At 37.0% G+C, this 23,305-nt stretch overlaps 2 protein-coding genes across 2 annotated transcripts in view; one reads left to right on the top strand and one right to left on the bottom strand.

Annotated features, from left to right (window-relative positions):
- Positions 1-23,185, top strand: part of LOC138827823 (olfactory receptor 2B11-like) — a 41,778-nt gene extending 18,593 nt beyond the window's left edge. The window contains exon 2 of the mRNA XM_070023436.1: positions 23,116-23,185. Coding sequence (XP_069879537.1) covers positions 23,116-23,139 — 24 coding nt within the window. The 3' untranslated portion in view covers positions 23,140-23,185. The remainder of the gene's footprint in view (positions 1-23,115) is intronic.
- LOC138827900 (olfactory receptor 2W1-like) lies at positions 17,225-18,166 on the bottom strand. The gene has a single exon (XM_070023494.1). It carries the CDS (start codon positions 18,164-18,166, stop codon positions 17,225-17,227), a length of 942 nt encoding a protein of 313 aa, XP_069879595.1.
- Positions 23,186-23,305: the final 120 nt, after the last annotated feature.

The following is a 23,305-nucleotide window of genomic DNA, read 5'->3' as shown; positions in this document are numbered from 1 at the left end:
AAACTGTCCCCAATGCTTAGTGCTTGTTTTAGTCTTTAAATGAACTTGCAGATGGCTCTTGATGATAGAGAAACATAAAAAGCAGGTGCAAAATGTGAATGGGAAGGAAAGGCAAATGCCAGAGAAATGAAAAGTGTTCATCTTTTTCTAGGTGGGAATGTATTGCAAATAAAAATCCTCCCCACTGAATGTCAAACATAATTCCAGCGGCCTCATTTCATTTACAATTAAAGATGTAATGAAAACCATGAATCTGGCCATGGCTAAAATGGAAATCTTGATTTCCACCATATGAAACCTGCTATCATTCAAGTCTTATTCACTATACTACATGATAGCAGCATCTACCGATTACCAGCTAGATCTTTAGGTGCAACCCTTATTTCTCTGCATTCACTCTCTCATCAGTGGTAGGGCTTGATCTCTGGGCTTGAGCGCTGTCCCTGCACTCTTCAGCCCAAGGCAAATGCTCTACCGCTTGAGCTACAGCACCACTTCTGGTTTTCTAGTGGTTTTTATTGGAGGTAAGAGTCTCACAAACTTTCCTGCCAGGGCTGGCTTTGAACCGTGATCCTCAGATCTCAGCCTCCTGAGTAGCTAGGATTATACTGGCGCCCAGCTTCCTGCCTGCACTTTCAAAACATGAGCCTTTCCCCACTCTGGTCATTTTCTTTTCTTTTCTTTTTAAAATCAAATTTAGATGTTTATTTGCATTCATATTATCTATACATATTTACACCAAGGAGTTTTATTCAGCATACCAGTGTATGAGTACAATGCAGCTTGATCATGGGATTTTAGTCATCTGATGGAAAGAGAAATATTATGCTATTTGGTGGGAAACACATAGTTCCTTTTTTCACCCTAAAATCTTAAATATTTATTTTTGTTGTTTATTTTTAATAAGATTTTTATTGTGAAAATACTGTACAGAGGGGTTACAATTTTCTTTCCCTTTTTTTTTTCTGGTTGTGGGCCCTGAACTCTGACCCTGGGTGCTGTCCCTAGCTCCAGCCTGATGCTCTACCACTTGAGCCACAGCACCCCTTCTGGCTTTTTCTGCTTATATGGTGCTGAGGAATTGAACCCAGCGCCTTATGCATACAAGGCAAGCACTCTACCACTGAGCCACCTTCCCAGCCCCTCCATTTTTATTAATATAAACCAAGCTACCTTCTTCTAAATTGCACAGATGCCTCTTACTATGTATCTCTAAGCTAATTTGTTTCCCCTTTAGTATAGCCCTCACATGAAAGTCAAAAGTATTTTAACCTAACCTAACCAAACAAAACCAAATCCAAAAACAACCAAACCAACAAATCAAACAAACCTAGTGTTGTAAGCCTGGTGTTGGTGGAACTCTCAGATCCTGGTCTGCAGGCAGCTGGGGAAGAAAAGTCCCTGATACTCTTAGCTCTAATTAATCAGCAGAAAAGTTGGAAGTGGTAGAATGCTAGCCTTGAGCAAACAAACATACAAACAAAACAAAAATAACCCCCCAAACAACTCAGTGACAGAGCTCAGGCTCTGAGTTCAAGCTGCAGGACCGGCATAAAAAGAGAAAACTAAACATGTTGTGGTTCATGCCTGTAACCTCAGCACTCAAGAGGCTGAGGCAGGAGGATAGTCTGGCTTGCACAGAAAACAAAGAAACAACAAAAACTCACCAATTATTTTCTTTCTTTCTTTTTTACTTAAAAATATTTGTATTTACCTATTTGCAACCTCTCAAGCCTTCCTAATCACTTAGGATAAAGTTCAGATTCTTTGCCATGACTTTTGAGGACTAATTCATTTGTCTCTCCTTCTAACACAGTAAAAAAAATCCCTTTGACTTTCCAGAGAAGAAGGATTTAAAAGATGTTTGTAGTGATTTCATTTTGGCCTGGAAGATTGAATTTCCAAGTGGTGTTTCTTGTTGAAACTCTTGTTTAGATATCTTTTATTTGATGAGGTATTCATTGACTATCTAACTAAACTAAGACCCATCTTCTCATAGTCATTATCATCATCTAGGCCTTGTGTGTGTGTGTGTGTGTGTGTGTGTGTGTGTGTGTGTGTGTGTGTGTGTGCGTGTGTGTTTGTGTGTGCATGCGTACTGATTCTGACCTTGAACTCAGGGTCTGCATGCTGTGCCTGAGGTCTTTGGCTCAAGGCTAGCACTCTCCTGCTTGAGGTACAGTTCCACTTCTGGCTTTTTGGTGGTTAACTGCAGATATGAGTCTTACAGACTTTCCTACCCAGGCTGGCTTTGAACTTTGATCCTCAGACCTCAGCCTGCAGAGTAGGTAGGATTACACGTGAGATCCACTGGCACCTGGCTCATATAAGCTTGTGTGTATATGTGTGTGTGTGTGTGTGTGTGTGTGTGTGTATGTGTGTGTGTGTGTGTGTGTGTGTGTGCAGTGCAATATTATTTTAAATTAAGGTTGTGTAGACACATAAAAAGAAGAAAATATGCACATTATTGAGCTACCCTTCAACATCAAATGTACATGTACACATACACATGTACATTGTGTAAAGTTTAATCACATTATATGTAATATATTATATTATATGTAATATAATATGTCATTTGGAGGTTTCTCCATTTTTGGCTTGGATGGCCTATTTGTGAGACAGACAATGTGATGGTTCATTATCATTCTGTAATGATTTATTTGTGCATTTACATTCAGTAATATTTGCTTAATGAAATTGATTGTCTCAAAATTCAGTGTGTAAATTATTTTCTTTTGATGGATTATTCCCTATATCAATATCAAATTGTTTTTTTCTGTTTTCTGACTAATTTCATTTTGAAACTTTCTTTTTCTTTTTTTAAAATTTTTATTTATTTTTATTGTGAAAATACTGTACAGAGGGGTTACAATTACATGGGCAAGATAATGAGTACATTTCTTTTTTTTTTTTTTGTCGGTCGTGGGGCTTGAACTCTGGTCCTGGGCACTGTCCCTCATCTCTTCAGCTCCAGGCGAGAGCTCTACCACTTGAGCTACAGCACCACTTCCGGTTTTCTGGTGGTTTATTGGAGATAAGTGTCTCACGGTCTCTCCTGCCCGGGCTGGCTTTGAACCTCGATCCTCAAATCTCAGCCTCCTGAGTAGCTAGGATTACAGGCGTGAGCCACCAGCACCCGGTTTATGAGTACATTTCTTATCATTGTAGCCTCCTCCTTTGTTTCCCCTTCCCATCCTCCCCCTGCCCCCCTCCCCACCCAATCCTCCCCCACCAAAGTTGTAAAGTTCGTTTTCGACATAACAACTTGTACTTCTCATTGTTGCAACGGGTCCACCTGTATCCTTATTTAAACGACTTGTGAAACTTTCTTTTTCATCTGTATGTATAACTACTCTTTCTTGGGTTTGGGCTGTATTTTCTTGGAAATTTCTTTTTCCATCATCTTGATTTGAGACTTTGTCTGTTGTCAGTGAGGTGTGTTTCCTATAAGCAACTAGAGGCCTAAGCCTTTTTTATTCAGTACTGGGGTTTGAACTCGGGGCCTGGGCACTGTCCCCAAACTTCTTTTGCTCAAGGCTAGCACTATACCACTTGAGCCACTTGTCCACTTCAGGCCTTTACAGTTTATGTGGTGCTGAGGAATAGAACCCAGGGCTTCCTGCATGCTATGCAAACACTCTACCACTAAGCCACCTTCCCAAGGCCTTGTATTTTAATCCAGCCTGCTAGACTGTATATATAAATATATTTTATTTTATTTTTTTTTGGGTCGGATCGTGGGGCCTGATCTCTGGGCCTGGGCGCTGTCCCTCAGCTCTTCAGCTCAAGGCTAGCGCTCTACCACTTGAGCCACAGCGCCACTTCCAGCTTTTTTCTTTTTGCTTATGTGGTGCTGAGGAATTGAACCCAGGGCCTCAAGCATGCAAGGCAAGTGCTCTACCACTGAGCCACCTTCCCAGCCCGATTCTTTTTGAAGATCTGAATTCATTAACATTTAAAGTTATTACTTAAAGATAGTATTACATGTTATTCATGGTGATTTAAAAAAAAATTTTGGCTCTTTCCTGATTCTAACTTGCTTATCAAACCATCTACTAGGATTTATTCTTTCCCATATTTTCCTGGTTGCGTCCTTTTAGGTGTTTACAATTCTTTTAAATGCTAGTATAGTGACCAGGAATTCCATCAGTTTTGATTGATTATGGAAGGCTCTTTTATTTTACCTTCTGTTGTAAAGGATGGAATAATCTAGCTAGACAATTATTTAATTTCATGGCTTAACTATATCACTATTCCATCCTTATATTACTGTCATAAAATATAGTATAGCTTGCATAGGTTTGTATTAACATGTGGCTTCTTGATTCCTTTTCCCAACCCTCAATATTTTTTTCTTTGCTTGAATGTTCTACCTGCAACATATCGCTGGATGTTTTATTTCTGCTCTTATATCTTGAGTTCTGAAAACCTTCTGTATGTCTATGTCTCAAGATTTTGGAAATTGACTTCAATTCTTTTATTTTTTAATGTTTTAATTTTTAAAAATTGTTGTATTGAAATGGTTTCTATCCTTTTAGCTTGCACTTTTCATCCTATAACATTTGTATTTTTTTCTTAATCTGACTTTTTTTTTTTGGTGAGTTCTGGGGCTTGAACTCAGGGCCTGGGCACTGTCCCTGAGATTCTTTTCCTCAAGGCTAGCACTCTACCATTTGAGCCACAGCCTTTTCTGTTTATGTGGTACTAAGGAATGGAACCCAGGGCTTCATGCATGCCAGGCAAACATTCTACCACTAAGCCACATTCCCAGCCCTTAATCTGACTGTTTTAACATATCACCTGGTCTTCAAACCTGATGTCCTGTCTTCAATTTCTCCTAATTCACTGGACAGTCTACTAAATGAGTATTCTATTTTACTTAGTGAGTTTTCACATGTAGAGTTTCAATCTGATTCTTTTTCAGGATTTCTAATCTTTGTTGAATTCATCTTTCATATTTTGCCTTTTATTCTTTATGTCATTCAGTTGCTAATTTGTGTTCTCTTGGAATTCATTGTGATATTTACTTGGATCATCCTAACTCTTGAAAATATTTATAATGCTTTTGTAAACATTATTGTTCATTTGTTGATTATTATGAAGTAATAATGTCGGCGCTTTATTATAATCTTGCAGTGGAAGCGTTCCCATTATTCAGGCAGTTCTGTGAGGGGGCAAGTTTGTTGTACAGTTTCTCATCCCTCAGTTAGGGGATAGCTCAGCTACCCAACTTTCCCCCACATTCTCAGAGCACCAGGTACCACTCAGATAGAGAAAAAGTAGGTAGGAGTCTCTTGTTGTTCTTTGTTTATGGTTGGTGTTATATGAGGGTTGGTGGTGGGATTGGTTCATATAGTTTTCTCCTTCTGTGCTGCTTACATCTTAGAAGCTTTGCTTCTTTATGTGATAGAATTTGCTCTTGGCAGCATGATGCTTTTGTAGAGTATGGGCCAGGCAGGTTGCCACTTTCTGCACAGGTCTCTTTGTTTCCCATTGGGCAACATACATATCAACGTCATATGTGCCCACATCCATATGAGAGGTGGAGGACCAAACAAGGCACAGAGGTCTGCAACTGATGGCAGAGAAGTGAGGGACTCAGGTGTTCTGCCTTGTCGTCTGATCTTTCAATACTTACCTGGAGATGTTTATCACCTGTGGGAGGGAGCCATTTCTGTGTTCAGAGTTGTTATCCCTGCCCTGGAAGCAAGCACTCATAGATAACAGCTGATGGCTGGACATTGAGCAGTCTGGCAGGCCTGGGCTTGCTCTTGTTTCTGCAGTGGTCCTTTCCCTTTGTTTAAACAGATAGGACTGTGGGTTTAAGGTTCAGACCCACTGAGGAATTTAAGCAGCTAGCAGCTCTCCACAACTGTGTTTTGTGGTGGCCTACTAACCTGCCACTGTGGCAGGGTATAATGAGGCACCCTGTGCCCTGGGTTTGCTCTTTCCTTTAAAAGAATTATGCTCGGGGCTGGGAAGGTGGCCCAGTGGTAGAGTGCTTGCCTTGCATGCATGAGGCCCTGGGTTCGATTCCTCAGCACCATATAAGCAAAAAGCCGGAAGTGGTGCTGTAGCTCAAGTGGTAGAGCGCTAGCCTTGAGCTGAAGAGCTGAGGGACAGCGCCCAGGCCCAGAGTTCAGGCCCCACAACCGGACCCAAAAAAAAAAAAAAAAAAAAGAATTATGCTCAATATTTGTACGAATTAGTTTTAATTCAACATGTCAGTTTATGAGTAGAATGCAACTTGTACTCAGGGTATCCTGAGACTGACAGACATGGATTTCCTTGCTTTGCAAGTTCCTAGAATTTCTCAGTTTCAAATCTTGCTTTGTAGAACATACCTAAGGCTGACGGACAACTGCTGTAAGCTAATTTAAAAATAAAAAGTAAAGATTGAACAGTTAGAAAATGTTAATATTTGGGGCTGGGAAGGTGGCTCAGTGGTAGAGTGCTTGCCTTACTTGAATAAGGCCCTGTGTTTGATTCCTCAGCACCACATAAGCAGAAAAAGCCAGCAGTAGAGCTGGGACTCAAGTGATACAGCGCTAATATCGAGCTGAAGAGCTGAGGGACAGCTCCCAGGCCCAGAGTTCAGGCCCCATGATGGACAAAACAACAAAATGAAACAAAACAAAAAACCCTTAAGATATTTGCATGTTCACTTACCTACTGATTTATTCCTTTATTTTAGTGTGTTTATTATTAGTTTTTTGTTAGTATTAATATTAGCATTTTATTTTGAATTATTTTATTAACATTACTAGTATTGAATTATGAAAATAATACCAATAAAATCAAATGTTTCTTTGGATATAAAGATATAAAGTAACTTTTGTGACAAATCTAAAGGAGTCTCAGTAAAACTAAAAATAAGTTTATAATGAAGGTATTATTAATCACAAGAAATGGATGGCTCTTGTAAAAGTAGAATCACTTTAAAAAATCAAAGTGTCTGATTGCTGAAAATTGAATATAAAAGAATTGGTATGTGTATTTACCCAAATGACCACAAACAAGGCCATACTAAAGCTGTTAGCACAGTCATGTTCACTGCAGCATTATTTATCATAGTTAAGATATGTAACCAACCTAGATGCCCCTCAGTAGATGAATGGATAAAAAATATGTGGTATATATACATAATGGCATTGTATGCTCCCATCAGAAAGAATGGCATTGCCAGTTCATAAGGAAATGGAAAGACCTGGAAAAAAATATATTAAGCAAAGCAAGCCAGGGCCAAAGAAATTCAGGTTGTATGGTTTCTCTCATTTTTAATGCCTAGTAATGAAGGGTTAAAGTAACTCCATTTTTGAGGCAGTGACCATTTGTTGCTTGTTTATCTCAGCTAGCAGAACAACACGTGTTGGTAATCCAAACACCTGGTTGTTTGCCTGTATAAGCCCTGCAAATCTTTAGCTCAGGGCTCTCCTCCTAGGCTCCGCTGTGTCAGAGTGTAGGACGAGGCCCAGCTGCAGCCGTCTAAATAAAACCTTGCTTTTGCATTTCGGAAGGTCTGACTCTCGGTGGTCTTCTTGGTGGGGGCCCTGCGACGTGGGCGCTACAGGAAATGTCTATGATATTCTTTGCAGGGGATCCCAATAGCCCAATGGCTAAGTGCATAGGACCATATATAATGAAACATATCAAAATGAACTTCAAGAATTGGAAACAAAAGGTTCTTATTATGGACTCATGGACTTTCCTGCTAGCCCTTGCTTTCAATCACAACTCTCAGCTCTCAGTATCCTCAGTAGCTAGGATTATAGGTGTAAGTCCTAGAACCTGGCTACTGCATGTCCATTTGTTTTGTCTTTTCTTTTTTGGTACTGGGGATCGAACCGAGGACGTTGCACTTGCTAGGCAAGCGCTTTGCCACTGAGCTACATCCCAGCCCCCCATTTTTAATATACAAGTATTTTCTAAAGTAAGAATTGTTTTTGGAAAAAAATGAGCAAGAAATGCTAGAAACAGAAAGTAAAAACCCCTTAAACATGGAAAAAGATGTTTAGCTTCACGCTTCAGGGGTTTTGAAATTAAAACTACACAGATAATATTTCTCAATCACACTGACAGAATTAATCCGTTTTTAAAAAAAATGTATGTTGGTAAATTTAAAATAGTGTTTTATAGCTCTGTTTCTGAAAATAATAAATCTAGAAATAGTGGGCTGGGAAGGTGGCTCAGTGGTAGAGCACTTGCCTTGCATGCCTGAGGCCCTGGGTTCGATTCCTCAGCACCACATAAGCAAAAAGAAAAAGCCGGAAGTGGAGCTATGGCTCAAGTGGTAGAGTGCTAGCCTTGAGCTGAAGAGCTGAGGGACAGCGCCTAGGCCCAGAGTTCAGGCCCCATGACTGGCCCCCCCCCAAAAAAATCTAGAAATAAAGATTAAAAAAGAGGTTCTCATTATGTTCTGTTTGCAGGTATTTGTATGTTTTGTTTTAGCTTTCTGTACCCTTTGTTTTGTATATAAGCGTATCTTATCTGTGGAAAAGAAAGAGAATCACAGAAACAGCAGGGCAAAGGATGAACTAATGCGGCAGTGACACTCACTAGACACTATATTAGAAATGAACTTTACAACGATGTGGGGGTGGGAATGGGGAGGGGGTAAGTGTGTACTCATTATCTTACTTATGCAACGGTAACCCCCATTCATCACCTTTATAATAATAAAAAAGAAAGAATTGGTAGTATTATTTTGGAGACATTAAAGATATCGAGTCATTGAATGTGCTACAATGTTTTAGAGTGAGATGATTATGAATACAATCTTTTGGTATGATATGTGTGTGTGTGTGTGTGTGTGTGTGTGTGTGTATAGGTTAGTCAGAATTAATGCAGAAAGTATAAAGTTGGACAGCAGTAGTCTCTGGATATAGTTCTAAGTCATATGTCTATATTCGTCTTCCCACAGTGAAACAAAAGTGCCTTTTTTTTTTGTTTGTCAGTCATGGTGCTTGAACTCTGGGCCTAGGCACTGTCCCTGAGCTCTTCAGCTCAAGGTGAGGGTTCTACCACTTGAGCCACAGCACTACCTCTGATTTTCTGGTGGTTTATTGGAGATAAGAGTGTCATGGACTTTCCTTCCTGGGCTGGCTTTAAACTGAGATCTTCAGATCTCAGTCTCCTGAGTAGCTAGGATTATATGTGTGAGCCACTGGTGCCTTGCACAAAAGTGCCTTTTAAAAACATGTTTTAGCTTGAGATTTAATGTTCACTGTGAATCTGTGACTATGTATCCTGGGGACAGTAGTAGGATAGTGAGTAGGAACAAATGGCCTAGGAAAATTAAGAGGGATTGAAATGCTCTGTCAGAGAAATGACTTTAAATTTGCTTCAAACAATTTCCCTTTTATACTAGTAGCTCCGCTGAACACACAGTAGAGTTAACCATATTCCAGTCCTGTTCTCAATGGACTCATTATCTTGCAGACTGCAAATTCTTCAGTTAACCAAAACATTTAGTTTCTTCTCTCTCGAAACTATTTGAAGGAAACAGTCCAAATTAATGACTGTATCTGAGTTTATTAACTTATCCTTAGAGAAAGGGCATATCTTATAGATCAGTTTGGTAAGGTTGGCAAATTTAATTTTCACAGCTTGTCCATGTGCATTAAGAGCTTATTATAATAAATTAAAATAATTTTATTTGTTTAATTATTTTCTTGCTAATGTATGCCATTGCCATTTGCCATTGTGCTTTTGGACTTATATTCCTTGTCAAGACCCACGATCTGGAACTTTTCCTTTATGATTTCTTTCAAAAGTCTTATAATTACAGTCTCAGGATTAGACCTTGGAATTCATTTTGAATTGCTGAAAGTCATTGCTGAACAATTTAGTGCATGTCTCTATTTCTCTTGGGATACATAGGCAACAATGTCTTTTGGGTACATAAGATAGGAATTTCTGAGTTCTGGAATAGGTAAATACTAAACTTTACTCATTTCCTGGCAAAGCAGTCTTTATCAGTTATGCTGCCTGTATTATCTTCAATATGTATACATTATCTCCCACTCTAATTTCCTCCAACACATGATACTGTAGACCTTTAAATTATTTCCAACTAGAGGCATACATGCATCAATGTAATGGTGGTCTTGACTTTCATTTTCCTAATAACCACTAGTTTTATATACATATCTTGCTATTCTGTCAAGTATTCATCAGATCTAAGAGCTTTCTTTCTTTCTTTTTTTTTTTTCTAAGAGCTTTCTAAGAGCAGTTTTGGGGCCTTTTTTTTTTTTTTGACAGTCCTGGAGCTTGGACTAAGGGCCTGGGCACTGTCCTTGTGCTTTTTGTTCTCAAGGTTAGGTCTCTACTAGTTGGGACAAACTCCACTTTCAGCTTTTCTGTAGATAAGAGACTCATGGACTTTTCTGCCTCGGCTTACTTTGAAGTGCAATCGTCAAATTTCAGCCTTCTGAGTAGCTAGGATAATAGGTGTGATCCACTGGGTCTTTTAAGTGTGGGATTAGATAATCTAAAACTAGATTATGTGGCTTCTTTTTTTTCCTATTTGTTTCAGTTCTCTTTTTCTTTCCTTACTGTTCCTGCTAAGAATTCAAGTACGTTAAACATAAGTAGAGAGTTGGCACCCTTGTGTCACTTTCAATTTTAGAGGAAGTTCTATCAGTTTTTCTGAGTTCTCTATAATGTTGGTTGCACATTTGTTGTTAGCGCATCATTATTTTGAGGGATGTCCCTTCATTCCTAGTTTTTCAGGGCTTTTATCACAAAGGGAGGTTGAATATTGTCAAGCACTTTTTTTGCATCTGAGATGACCATGTGCTTGATTCTAATGAGGTGCTGACTCATGTTTATTGATTTGTATGTACTAACCCACTGGAATGGAACCAACTTGATCATGGCGTGTGATTTCTTTGATACATTGTTGAATTTGTTTACAAATATTATGTTGAACAATTTGGCATCTAAGTTTATCAAAGAAATTGTTGTTTAATATATTTTGTTTGGGTTTTATCTAGTCTTGTCAGAATAATACTGGATTATATGGAATAAGTTTGGTGTCATTCCTTTCTCACTTTATTGAATAGATTGTAGACCACTGGTGTAAATTCTTGTTTAAAGAACTACATGAATTCTGCAGTGAACTTTTGAGATTTTCTTTCTGGGAAACTTGTTATTATTAATACTTCAATGTTATTGCTTATTATTGACCTGTTGAAATTTTTATATCCTCTCACTTCATTACATATATGCATATATGTACATATATTTAATTGTTATTATAAAGTTGATGTACAGAGGGCTTACAGTTACACAAGTCAGGCAATGAGTACCTTCCTTTCCCTCACTCTCCCAGGTTTTTTCTCCCTGTACCCACCCTCAATATGTATAGCTAGTGTCTATTGAGTACCACTGCTACATTTGTTAATCCTTTGTCCTACCCTTTCTGTGACACCTTTGCCTTCCTAAAAACAAACGAACTCACAAACAAGACAATAGCTAAGAAAAAAACAGCAACAAGTAAACATAAAAATAATTAAACATCTTTCATCTCAGAAAAAAGATATTGTACCATTCATAAGGAAATAGAAAGACTTGGAAAAATTATATTAAGGAAAGTAAGCCAGAACCAAAGAAGTATAGGTTGCATGGTTTTCCTCATTTGTGGTAACTAGAATGTGCCTATAAATCTACAAGTAAACACCTTAGATGGTAAAAGAAAAAAATATACAGGGACATGATAAATTATATAGGTTTCTCGACATGCACACATTGAGACATAGGAGGATATTCTTAGGAAAGGATCACAATGGCTTCATAGCCATATAAAGTGATGCTTATTGAAAGAAACTCCAAGAAATGGAAACAAGAGGTTTTTAGTTGCACTGTTTTCAGTTTTTTTCTTTTTGTTTATTCTCTTTTGTCACTGTTTTTGATTTCTGTACCTTTTGTCGTATATATTTTTATCTGATTTAGGAAAGGCAAGGGGAATCACAGAAAGAATGGAACAAAGGGTGAAGCAATTCAACAGAGATACTCATGAGACATTATGTTGGAAATGAACTTTACAACTTGGGAGGGGAAGAGGGTTGTGAGGGGTGTGAGAAAATGAGAGAATGGGATAACACTGTTCAAAAAAGAAATGTACTCATTACCTGACTTAGGTAATTTTCACCCCTCTGTACGTCACCTCTACAATTAAATTTAAATAAAAAAAGACGTGGACTCATCATTTGTTGTTCCCCTTCCCTCCCCTAATTTAGATCAACATATATATATATATATATATATATATATATATATATGTATATATAATACCTAAGGTACCAAAATCAAGTACAGTGACAACAGAGGATAAACCATAGGGAAAAACCACAAAAGAACTAAGAAATCACATAGAACATTTAAAACAACAATAGCAATGAAAAGGACAAAGGACAAAAGGCAAGCCAATGCAACAGTGAGAATCATAAGACAATATGTTGGAAATGAATTTTACAATTTGTGGGAGAGGAGTTTGAGGGGGAGGGAGAATGGGAGAAAAATGAGAGAAGGAGCAACAAGTTCAACAAGAAATGTACTCACTACGTTATTTATGTAACTGTAAACCATCTGTATGTCATCTTGACAATAAAAGAAAATTAACAAAAAGAATTGGAAAAAATTATATTATGCAAAGTAAGCCCAAACCAAGAAACATAGGCTGCAAGGTTTCCTTCATTTGTGGAAAATAGAACATGTCTGTACATCTACAAGTAAACACACTGGATGGCAAAAGACAAAAAAAATTATTCACTGGGATGTGATAAATTAAACAGGTTTCTAGACATTCACACAGTGAGACCAAGGAAGTTAATCTTAGGAGAAAACCACAAAGGCTCAATAGCAATGTGCATATATATGATCATATAAAATAATATTTATCAAAATAATTTCACTTTATTTTTGATAGTGCATATGCAGCTAGAAGAAATGTATGCATTCCTTTAGATTTTCAAGTTTATTGAAACATAAATTTTACAAATGTTCCCTGATTTTCTGAATTTTGTGTGTTGTAATATCCTTTTCCTCTGATTTTATTAATTTGCTTTCTCTGTCTCTTTTTTGTTAGTTTTGTTGTTTGTCAATCTTATTTATCTTAAAAAAACTCTGTTTCATCAATTGTTTGTAGTGGTCTTTTAGTACCACTTCATTAATTGTCACTTGGATCTTTAGTCTGTCTAATAATTTTTGGTTTCTCTGGTTATTATATGGTAAGGTTTCCAGGTCCTTCAAGGCATCAAATATTATTATAGAATTCCCAGACAAAACCTTAGTGAAAGAAATAAAAATCACATAAAGCAGTAAAAATAATTTAGCAACTAACCAAAAAATGCAAACTAATTTAACTTTTGTCTTTGCCTTCCATTTATTTATTTACTTATTTGTTTATTTATTGTACTGGGCTGTTAACTCTCATGCTTACTGGACAGCCACCATACCACTTAAATAATGCTCCCAGCTCTGTTTTGCTTGTAGAGTCTTGAGTTTTTCCAAGATGAGCCTCAGATCACGATCCTTCTACTTATGTCCTTCTGCATATAGCTAGGATGCAAAAATGCCCTTCATGCCTGGCTTATTGGATGGAGTCCTATTGACTTCATTTTTCAAGCAATAATTCATCTGATGTGTCCATAGCTCCTAATATGTGTTGATATATTGTCTTGGTCAGAAAAGAAACTTCTCTTGAAGAGGACATTTAACTTTATTATTATTATTATTATTATTATTATTATTATTATTATTATTATTATTATTATTATTTATGGTTATCATGTACCTTTTCAAACCATTTATTATTCTACAGTATGAGATTAGGCTAATCAGCTGACAAAAGTGCTACTTATAGAAGTTTAGCATATTGAAAGGATATTATCCCTGTCATAATAATCTAATTATATACATTTAATTCAGGTAAGTAAAAGGAGAATCACATAGTGGATATATTTAGTTTTTATCCTAAATGCAGGAAAGACTTATACCAAAGAGAAACTAAAGTTAGACAAACCCAGGTAAACAGTTACCAGTATAAATTATAGTGTTCATCAGACCTATTATATTTTTTATACTTAGATTATTGAAATTAGTGAATGAACTAACTTATTTGAAGTTAGTTAATATACCATGATTATTAATAAAGAACACAACTTCCAAAGATATTGGTAGGGTTGGGTAGAAATACTAATCACACATCAGGACCACAAAATTTAAATTTTTTCTGTAGGCTTATTGGTTAGTGAACTGTTTTTAAAGATAGCTCTAAAAGAAGTAAATGTGGAAAGTAAAGATATCAACAGCATTCTATATCACATTCACTATATGTGAAGTGAACCATTACTGTGTTGTTTTCTGGTCAATGAATGATTATCTACTGCCTGATTCTTCCCATTTCATCAATTATGAAATGACAGAGGAAAAAAATACTATTTTTCTATTTTAGCAAGGTATCCTAACAAAATGATAATTTACTAAAATAATTAAAAGTGTGGACTTTTAATGAAAGGTATCAGATAACAGAAAATATGAAAGTTTAATTAATATTACCTTTCTATATAAAAGCTAAATACCAAATCAAGGCAAAAGGATCACAAGTGATTCATTTATTTTATGAACTTCCATTGCAAATAAATATTGCTAAATTTGTCACAATTCACACCAGCTCTGCAATTCCATAGGTCTAGGTAAAAAAACCTAAGTAGTCTCAAAGTCTTAACTAAAGTTGAGACAATCATGGATTAAAAGACTCATGAATGAATACGAGATAAGTACTACTTTGTTGTCACCATAAGAACTCTGAAATTTGTGTCTTACTATATTATATAATGATAAAGTAGTAATAGGCCTAAATAGTACAGACCCTCATAAAAGACTTTGTTTTGGCAGCACTGGGATTGGAACTGAGGACCCTGTGTTCGCTAGGCAAGCATTCTACCACTTGAACCATGCCCTTGGCTCTTGTTAATTTTAGGTTACTTTTTAGATAGGACCTCATGTGCTTTTGCTCAGACCCTACCTGTGACTGTGATAAGTGGCAGAATTAGGAGGATCAATGTCTCCTAACTAGCTTGGATTACAGGAATCAGCTACCTTTAAGAAAGACTAACTTTAAGATGAGGTCTTGCCCTTGAAGTCAAAGCAGACACTCTGAAAACATTACAGGATGGAATAGGAGAAACCCTAGGTCTCCTTGGCTCAGGCCGAAATTTTCTGAATAGAGACCCGGAAACACAACAAATTAAAGAAAGGTTGGACAAATGGGATTGCATGAAGTTGCAGAGCTTCTGCATGGCAAAGGACATAGCTAGCAAGATCAATAGAAAGCCCACGGATTGGAAGAAGATCTTCACTAGCCATACAACAGACAAGGGTCTCATATCTAAAATATACTTGGAACTCAAAAAATTAAATCCCCCAACAACAAATCTTCAAAGAAACAACTGCCCAATAAATAAATGGGCTAAAGACTTAAAGAGAAACTTCTCTGAAGAAGAAAGAAGGATGGCCAATAGACACATGAAGAAATGCTCAACATCCCTAGCCATAAAAGAAATTCAAATCAAAACAACATTGAGATACCACCTCACCCCAGTTACGATGGCCATAATCAAGAACTAATAACAACAGACGCCGGAGGGGATGTGGACAGAAGGGAACCCTACTTCATTATTGGTGGAATGTAAACCTGTTCAACCACTTTGGAAAGCAGTATGGAGGTTCCTCAAAAGACTTCACATAGAGCTCCCCTATGACCCAGCAATCCCACTTTTGGGCATTTACCCAAATGTTTACAAACAAGACCACACTAAAGCTACCAGCACAACTATGTTTATTGCAGCATTATTTACCATAGCTAAGATATGGAACCAACCCAGATGCCCCTCAGTAGATGTATGGATCAAGAAAATGTGGTATAATACACAATGGAATTCTATGCCTCCATCAGAAAGAATGACATTGCCCCATTTGTTAGGAAATGGAAAGACTTGGAAAAAAATTATATTAAGTGAAGTAAGCCAGGCCCAAAGAAACATAGATCTCATGGTTTCCCTTATTTGCAATATCTAGTATATGTATGAGTCAAGCAGAAAAGGTCAGATAATGTGATGTTAGGAAAACGAACCCTTAGATATGTATTATAGTGTTTTTTTCTTTCATGCATTTGTTTCTAACGCTTTTATAAGATTATCTCTTTGTTGCTTTGTATGTCCCTCCCCCACAGTATAACCCCTGCTTTCACTATATTTGATGTCAGTATAACTTGTGGAGGAGATGGGGAAAAACAAGTCGTTTAAGGATACAGGTGGACCTGTTGCAACAATGAGAAGTACAAGTTGTCATGTCGAAAATGAGCTTTACAACGTTGGTGGGGGGGCAGGGGGGGGATTGGGTGGGGGGAGGCTGGGAAGGGATGTGAAGGGTAAACAAAGGAGGAGGCTGCAATGCTTGATAAGAAATGTATGCATTATCCTGCCCATGTAATTGTAACCCCTCTGTACAGTATGTTCACAAAAAAAAAAAAAAAAAAAAAGATAAGGTCTTGCTAACTTTTTGCCAAGACTAACTTCAAATCTTGCTCTTCTCAACCCCTGGCTCTAATGTGGCTGGGATTACATGTATAGATCATTATGCCTAGTCTATAGAAGACAGTGAAATTTTTAAGATGTAGCTATGATAATTACAGAGTGCATTGCCTCAATCAGAGCAGACATATGTTTAGAAAACATCATAAAACAGTTAATATAAATATACAAAGTCATTCATTTCATTTGTTATCATTTTATTTTGTTAATTTCATTTTGTTAATTATTTCATTTGTTTTTTGTAAAAAAAAATTGAAAACATTTAGGTCTATATTTTGTAACATATGAGGATTAGCATTATAGTAAAGAAACAAGACAACTAATGCAGGCTGTGGAATAAATTAAATTCATTCAAGCTTATGTTTAACACTCCCGTATATTCAATTCTCAGAAAATACAGAATTTCCTAGTGATTTGTATATCCCGAGGCTATACAAATAATTGGAGGCATAAAAGATCTAACACAATGGTTCTAATATTGTTTATACCCACAATATGATTGCAGTAAGATAATATATATTGATCTGTGTGATTGGAGGTTTGTTTCAGTAAAAACGAAAGTTAATTAGAAAGCATACTGTACTGCTTTATTTGCTTTAATATTTTCTATGATTTCCAGGTCCTCTTCAGCTTTGCAGAGTCCTGTGAACCCTCATCAGTTTTTTCAGTGCGTCCTTCATGTCCTTGTTCCTCAAAGTGTAGATGAGGGGGTTGAGACTTGGAGTGATAATAGAGTAAAAGAGCGCGAGGAACTTGTCTTTGTCCTTGGAGGCACTGTTACCTGGTTGCAGGTACATGTAGATAACAGTCCCATAAAATATGGACACCACCGTGAGATGAGATCCACAGGTGTTCACTGCTTTGCGCCGTCCTGCCTTTGACTTCATTCTCAACACAGCTTTGGCAATGTAGCCATAGGATATAAGGATAAGGACAAGGGGAGTGGGGACAACGACAATGCCCACAGCAAAAACAGACATTTCCACCATGGTGGTGTCTACACACGCTATCTTCACCATGGCTGGCAGCTCACACAGGAAATGATCCAGAATGTTGTTTCCACATCTAGGCAAATTCACTGTGAGACTGCATAATACTACGGAATTGGCCAAACTAACACTCCAGACCACGATAATCATCTTGAGGCATAGTTGTGTGTTCATGATTACAAAATAATTCAAGGGCTTACAAATGGCTGTAAAACGATCATAGGACATGACAGCCAGAAGAAGACACTCAATGGTGCCAAACCACATATAAACATAGAGCTGGATGATACAGCCCAAGTAACTGATTGTCTTCTCAGGGCCCCACAAGTTAACCAGCATCTGAGGGACAACGCTGGTTGTGAAACATAAGTCTAGGAAAGATAAATTCCTGAGGAAAAAATACATTGGTGTGTGGAGATGAGAATCCAGGAGAGAGGCCAGAATGATAGATGTGTTCCCCATCAATGTAATAAAGTAGAAGATGGCGACGACTCCTGACAGGATCTTCTCCAGTTTGGGATGGTCAGAGAAGCCAAGCAGAATAAAATTATGTAAAGCACTGTGATTGCTTTGACCCATAGTCCTTCAAAGTCTGTACCCTAGATGGAGAAGAGGAGGATTAAGAGAAGGAAAAGGAAAGTAATTGTAGCAGGAGGAGAAGAACATCAGAAGAAGAAATAATTTGTTCATGTAGGCTCTCTAAATATAACCTGCTAAAACATAGAACTAAAAAAAGAAGCAATTAGGTCAGAAAATTACATCATACTGGAAAAATACTGAGATAAATGTTGAAAATTTCTGTCAAGCAATGTATCTGTTGTAGATTCTGTTATATCAATTTGTTAAAGGTTAGATTTTACTCTTACCTAGAATCAAAATTTTGTGACATGCAGATTTGAAAGATTGGAATTGATATGGTTCTAAAAGACATGACCTTCTGATTTTTTGAAAAACAATGCTAGTTAGCATGATAAAGTGACCATCTTCTTTTATTAGTGCATTTACTTATAAAAGTAAGCTCTTTGTCTACTGTCAGAGTGAAAGAAAGAACTCCTGCTTTCTCATACCTCAGTGAATAGAGAATTTGATCACCCAGTTTATTAGGTAGGAGGTGTGATATTTATCCTTGGGCTTTTACTTTTCCCATCCTAAACCTGTCTTATTACTAAGTCTTGGAGATTTTAATGCAAAGCAATAAAAAATTCACCCCAACCTTAATCCAAACTTCAAATAATCTCTTTTCTAGGTTCCTATAATATTGTTTACTCTATGTCTCTATCATGGCTTTACACTTACAAAATTCAATAGGCTTATTATCCACACACTGAACATTATCATCTGCTTTCCATTCTTTTAATAAACACTATTTTTTTTGTATGTGGTGTGTGCTTGTCCTTGAGCTTGAACTCAGGGTGTGGGATGTTGTCTAGCTTTTATTTTTTTGCTCAAAATTAGTGTTCTATTACTCAAACCACTCCAAGCCTTTTAGGTGGTTAATTGAAGAGAAAAGTTTCATGGACTTTCCTGCCCAGGCTGGATTCAAATAGTAATCCTCAGAGCTCAACCTCCTGAGTAGCTAGGATTACAGGTGTGAGCCACTAGTGCCCTGCAACCTGCAGTTTTTGGCTCCTGTGTCCTCCTTGTACTTAGCTCCCAAAACCTTCTGCCCATTTACATCACATGATTTATCTCAGTTTTCTTCAAAAAAACATTTTAAAACTCATTTTCCAGATAACCTCTATTTTTGAAACCTCTAAAATGCTTCTTGTGTAAAGAGATACCAGAAAATATAGATTTCTTTTGTTTGATATCTCATGTCCTGTATGAAGACTTCTTCCAGCACGCCAGTAGAACATGGAATGTAAGAACTCTTGTTCCTCTCTCTTCTTTTCCTGTTACATATCTATGTGATTACAGTAAATATACAAAGCACTGCTGAGCTCAATGTTTTCATCCATAAAAAAGGGAGATACAGATGTCCAGATTAGGAGTGAGAATCAGGAATAGTGCTTGCAACATAGGGTGCCTGAATAATTTTCAGTTACCAAAATTGTTATTATACTAAATTAGATTAATTCAATACATAGGCGAATGTTTAATATTCTTCCTTTTCCTAGCCAAAAAAAATTGTTTTTGGTCAGTCGTGGGGCCTAATCACAGGGCCTGGGCTCTGTCCCTGAGCTCTTTTGCTAGCTGTCTACTACTTTGAGTCACAATTCCACTTCTGGTTTTCTGTAATTAATTGGAGCTAAGAGTCTCACAGATGTTTCTTCCTTGGGCTGGGTTTGAATTGTGATCCCCCCTGAACAGCTAGGATTACAGGTGTGAGCCACCAGCTCCCAGCTAGTCTAAAAATCTTAAAGCAGACAAGATATTTACTTTCCCCTCTTTATACCCAAAACATGTCTATATCTAAAAATATATTGTTTAATAGATGAAAAGGCACATGTAGGAATGAAAAATCACATTGAGTTACTAGGTAGCATTATTTTACATTAAAAACTTAGACTCATGTTTTGGATCTTAGCTGAATGTGGTAGTAGTTAAGTGGCAGATGAACATGAACTGTGATTTTTAAAATATGAAAAATACTGTACAGAGGGGTTTCAGTTACATGAGCAAGGAAATGAGTACATTTCCTATTGAGCATTGTTACCTCCTCCTTTTTTCCTTACCATCCCTTCCCTCTCCGCCTCCACAACTCCCCCCCCCCCCCACCAAAGTTGTAAAGTTCATTTTCACATAGTGTCTTGTACATCTCTTTGTTACATTGGGTCAACCTGTATCCCTATTTAAGCATTTTGTTTTATACCTTCCCCTTCCCAAATTAGAAAAGTGTATATACAAGATGTAGGTCACCAGAATCAAATACAGTGAAAATAGGGGTTATACCATGGGACAAGAACATACAAAAGAAACAAAAAAATCACTTAATACATTATAAGTACGTTAAAAAAATCAAGAAAGAAAAAAACACATGTCTCTCTCTTGGGGTTCATTTTACTTAACATCATATTATATGGTCATGTATACATAGCTTTTGACCTTTTCTGTTTGTCTTAGATATCTACTAGCTATTGCAAATAAGGGAAACCATGGGACCTATGTTTCTTTGGGTCTGGCTTACTTCACTTAATACAATTTTTTCCAAGTCTTTCCATTTCCTAACAAATGGGGCAGTGTCATTCTTTCTGATGGGGACATAGAATTCCATTGTGTGTGTGTGTGTGTGTGTGTGTGTGTGTGTGTGTGTGTGTGTGTGTGTGTGTGTATCACATCTATATAATAACAAAGACCATATTCAGTTTGCTGAAAGTAATTTAAAACACAGATCTTATATTGAAAGAAGGAGCTCAGCGTCACTCACTTGTTCTGTACAAATCCAGTATCTCAGAACTGCCAAAATCTATAGCAATTGGTTAGATGACCAGTGCACCACTGTCAGGTACCCATCACACAGGGGTACCTATGAGGACAATCTCCCATCTGAAGGAAAATAACATAGAGAAGGCTCCATTCAGTACTACTTTGGACACTTACAAGTTCCCTCCCTCTCCCCTTTTGTGCCAGTCCTAGGCCAGAACTTATAGTTTGGGCTCTGACCTTGAGTTTTTGTGCTTTCCCCCTTGAGCCACAGCTCCACTTCCATCTTTTTTTGGAGATAGGGGTCAAATCGACTTTGCTTTCTGGACTGGCTTTAAACCTTGACTCTCACAGCTTGTCCTCCTGAGTAGCCAGGATTATAGGCACCAGCCACTGGCATTCAGTAAGCATTCACAAGTTTGATAGGAAGGTAAACTTTATGATATTGTCACTATCATCATCATCATCATTATCATCATCATCACCATCATCATCATCACCATTACCATAACCAACACAGATAGCACATCCAAAACCACATCTACACCCACTTACCCACACCCAAAGATGGCAGAAGAAAGCTTTTTGACAAAGATTGTGGTGATGTCTTCATACCAAACTCACAGTAAACACAAAAATTGTGAAAGTTTTTTTAAAATGTCAATCAGCTCAAAAAAGTGGTAAAGAATTAAGGAGAGATATTTGATTGAAAAAATATCAAACTGGCCCCTTCTCTCTGCTCTTTCATTTTCTGTGTAGGCATACTATAAGAAGTTTTGCTTTTTGTTGGCTATGCATTTTCAATGTTTTTCCTGAAGATTATGAAGAAATTTCTTTAAGTTGTGGCTATAATTCAAAAGTATAATGTTTGCAAGATTAACTGGTTAAAATACTGGTTAAATAGTTGTTTTCAAAGTGACTTCATGTTTTTCTGAAAATTATCTCTTTAAAAACAATAAGCCTTCTGCTATAGATTCAGTTTGAAAGAAAAAATAGTTTTCTAATATCTGATGCAGCCTCTCATACATCAATTAAGCTCTAAAATATCTGAGCAGAGAAACTAATATTTATTTTGACAGACATATTAGTGGTGTAATTTGTCTAATGTCTAAATAAAACAAATATTATTTAAAAGTATCTAATAAGAAACAAAAAGGGAAAATTCTTTTAAAATTACAGCAAATTTCATGCTGTGAATTCCTGAATAATTTTCATGATTACTACAGCCTCCCCATGCCTAGCTAAATCCAGGAAGGGCTAGAAATCCTTCTGCTTCATAAAAGTCTTTAAAACCATGCACCAGTGGGTCACACCTGAATCCTAGCTAATCAGGAGGCTGAAATCTGAGGATCGCGGTTCAAAGCCAGCCCGGGCAGGAAAGTCCATGAGAGTCTTATCTCCAATAAACCACTAGAAAACAGGAAGTGGTGCTGTGGCCCAAGCAGTAAAGCACTCGCCTTGAGCTAAAGAGCACAGGGACAGTGCCCAGGCCCAGAAAATTTTCTTTTTATTATTTAATTTTCTTTTTTATTTTTAAGTAGTTGTACCAAGGAGTTGTCATTCAACAAAGTAGTTTATGAATATAATGAATCTTGATGAATGTCACCTTCGAATCACTCTTCCACATAAAGTTTCAAGTAAAAACAAATCCTTAGATACTTTTAATATATTACATTAGAACAATTATAAATGGTTGAAAAAAATCTTAGCCCTTCCTAAACCCACCATCTTCAAGGACAAATATTTCTTTTTTTCATTTCTAAAATGTTATCCTTTATATATTTACATCCATGTATGACAGGATAATCATATAAACACTCTCTACAGGATTGTCTATAAAAGGCAATCGTGGAATAATTTACATGTTCATCAAGAAGAAAACAGTCAAGTTGGTCACATCTCTTTACTAGTAAGAAAGAAATGCTTCCAATTCTTCATCTGCTGTTTAATCTTTCTATGATGTTTGATCTATATATGAAGTTTCTGATCAAGAAATGGCTTTGCATTTTCCCCTTTTAATAAGGAATAATTTTACCCTTTCCTCTATAATGCATATAAGGGAAGATTTCTTATTTACAATATATTTTTCTCCCCTCAGGCTTCTGAGAGGAAATCTGTTGAATCAGCATACATAGGTATTAAATCTTTTCTTTAATTTTCTATAGATGCTTCCCAGCCCAGGCACATGATTTTTATAAGAAATACTAGAGACTGACGTTCCCACAGTATACACCGAGCTACCTGGATGTCCTATGTCTACACCATGGCAGAGTCCTCAGTGTGGAAACAGATACTGTTTAAGCGTTTGTCTTCCATGGCTGCTGCTCTCCCCTGCTTTACCTGCCATGCCACTGC

Source organism: Dipodomys merriami, unplaced genomic scaffold, assembly GCF_024711535.1.
Source record: "Dipodomys merriami isolate MVZ:Mamm:240054 unplaced genomic scaffold, mDipMer1.0.p SCAF_16, whole genome shotgun sequence".
In the NCBI taxonomy this organism is placed as follows: Eukaryota; Metazoa; Chordata; class Mammalia; order Rodentia; family Heteromyidae; genus Dipodomys; species Dipodomys merriami.
This window is presented reverse-complemented; position numbering and strand designations above follow the sequence as displayed.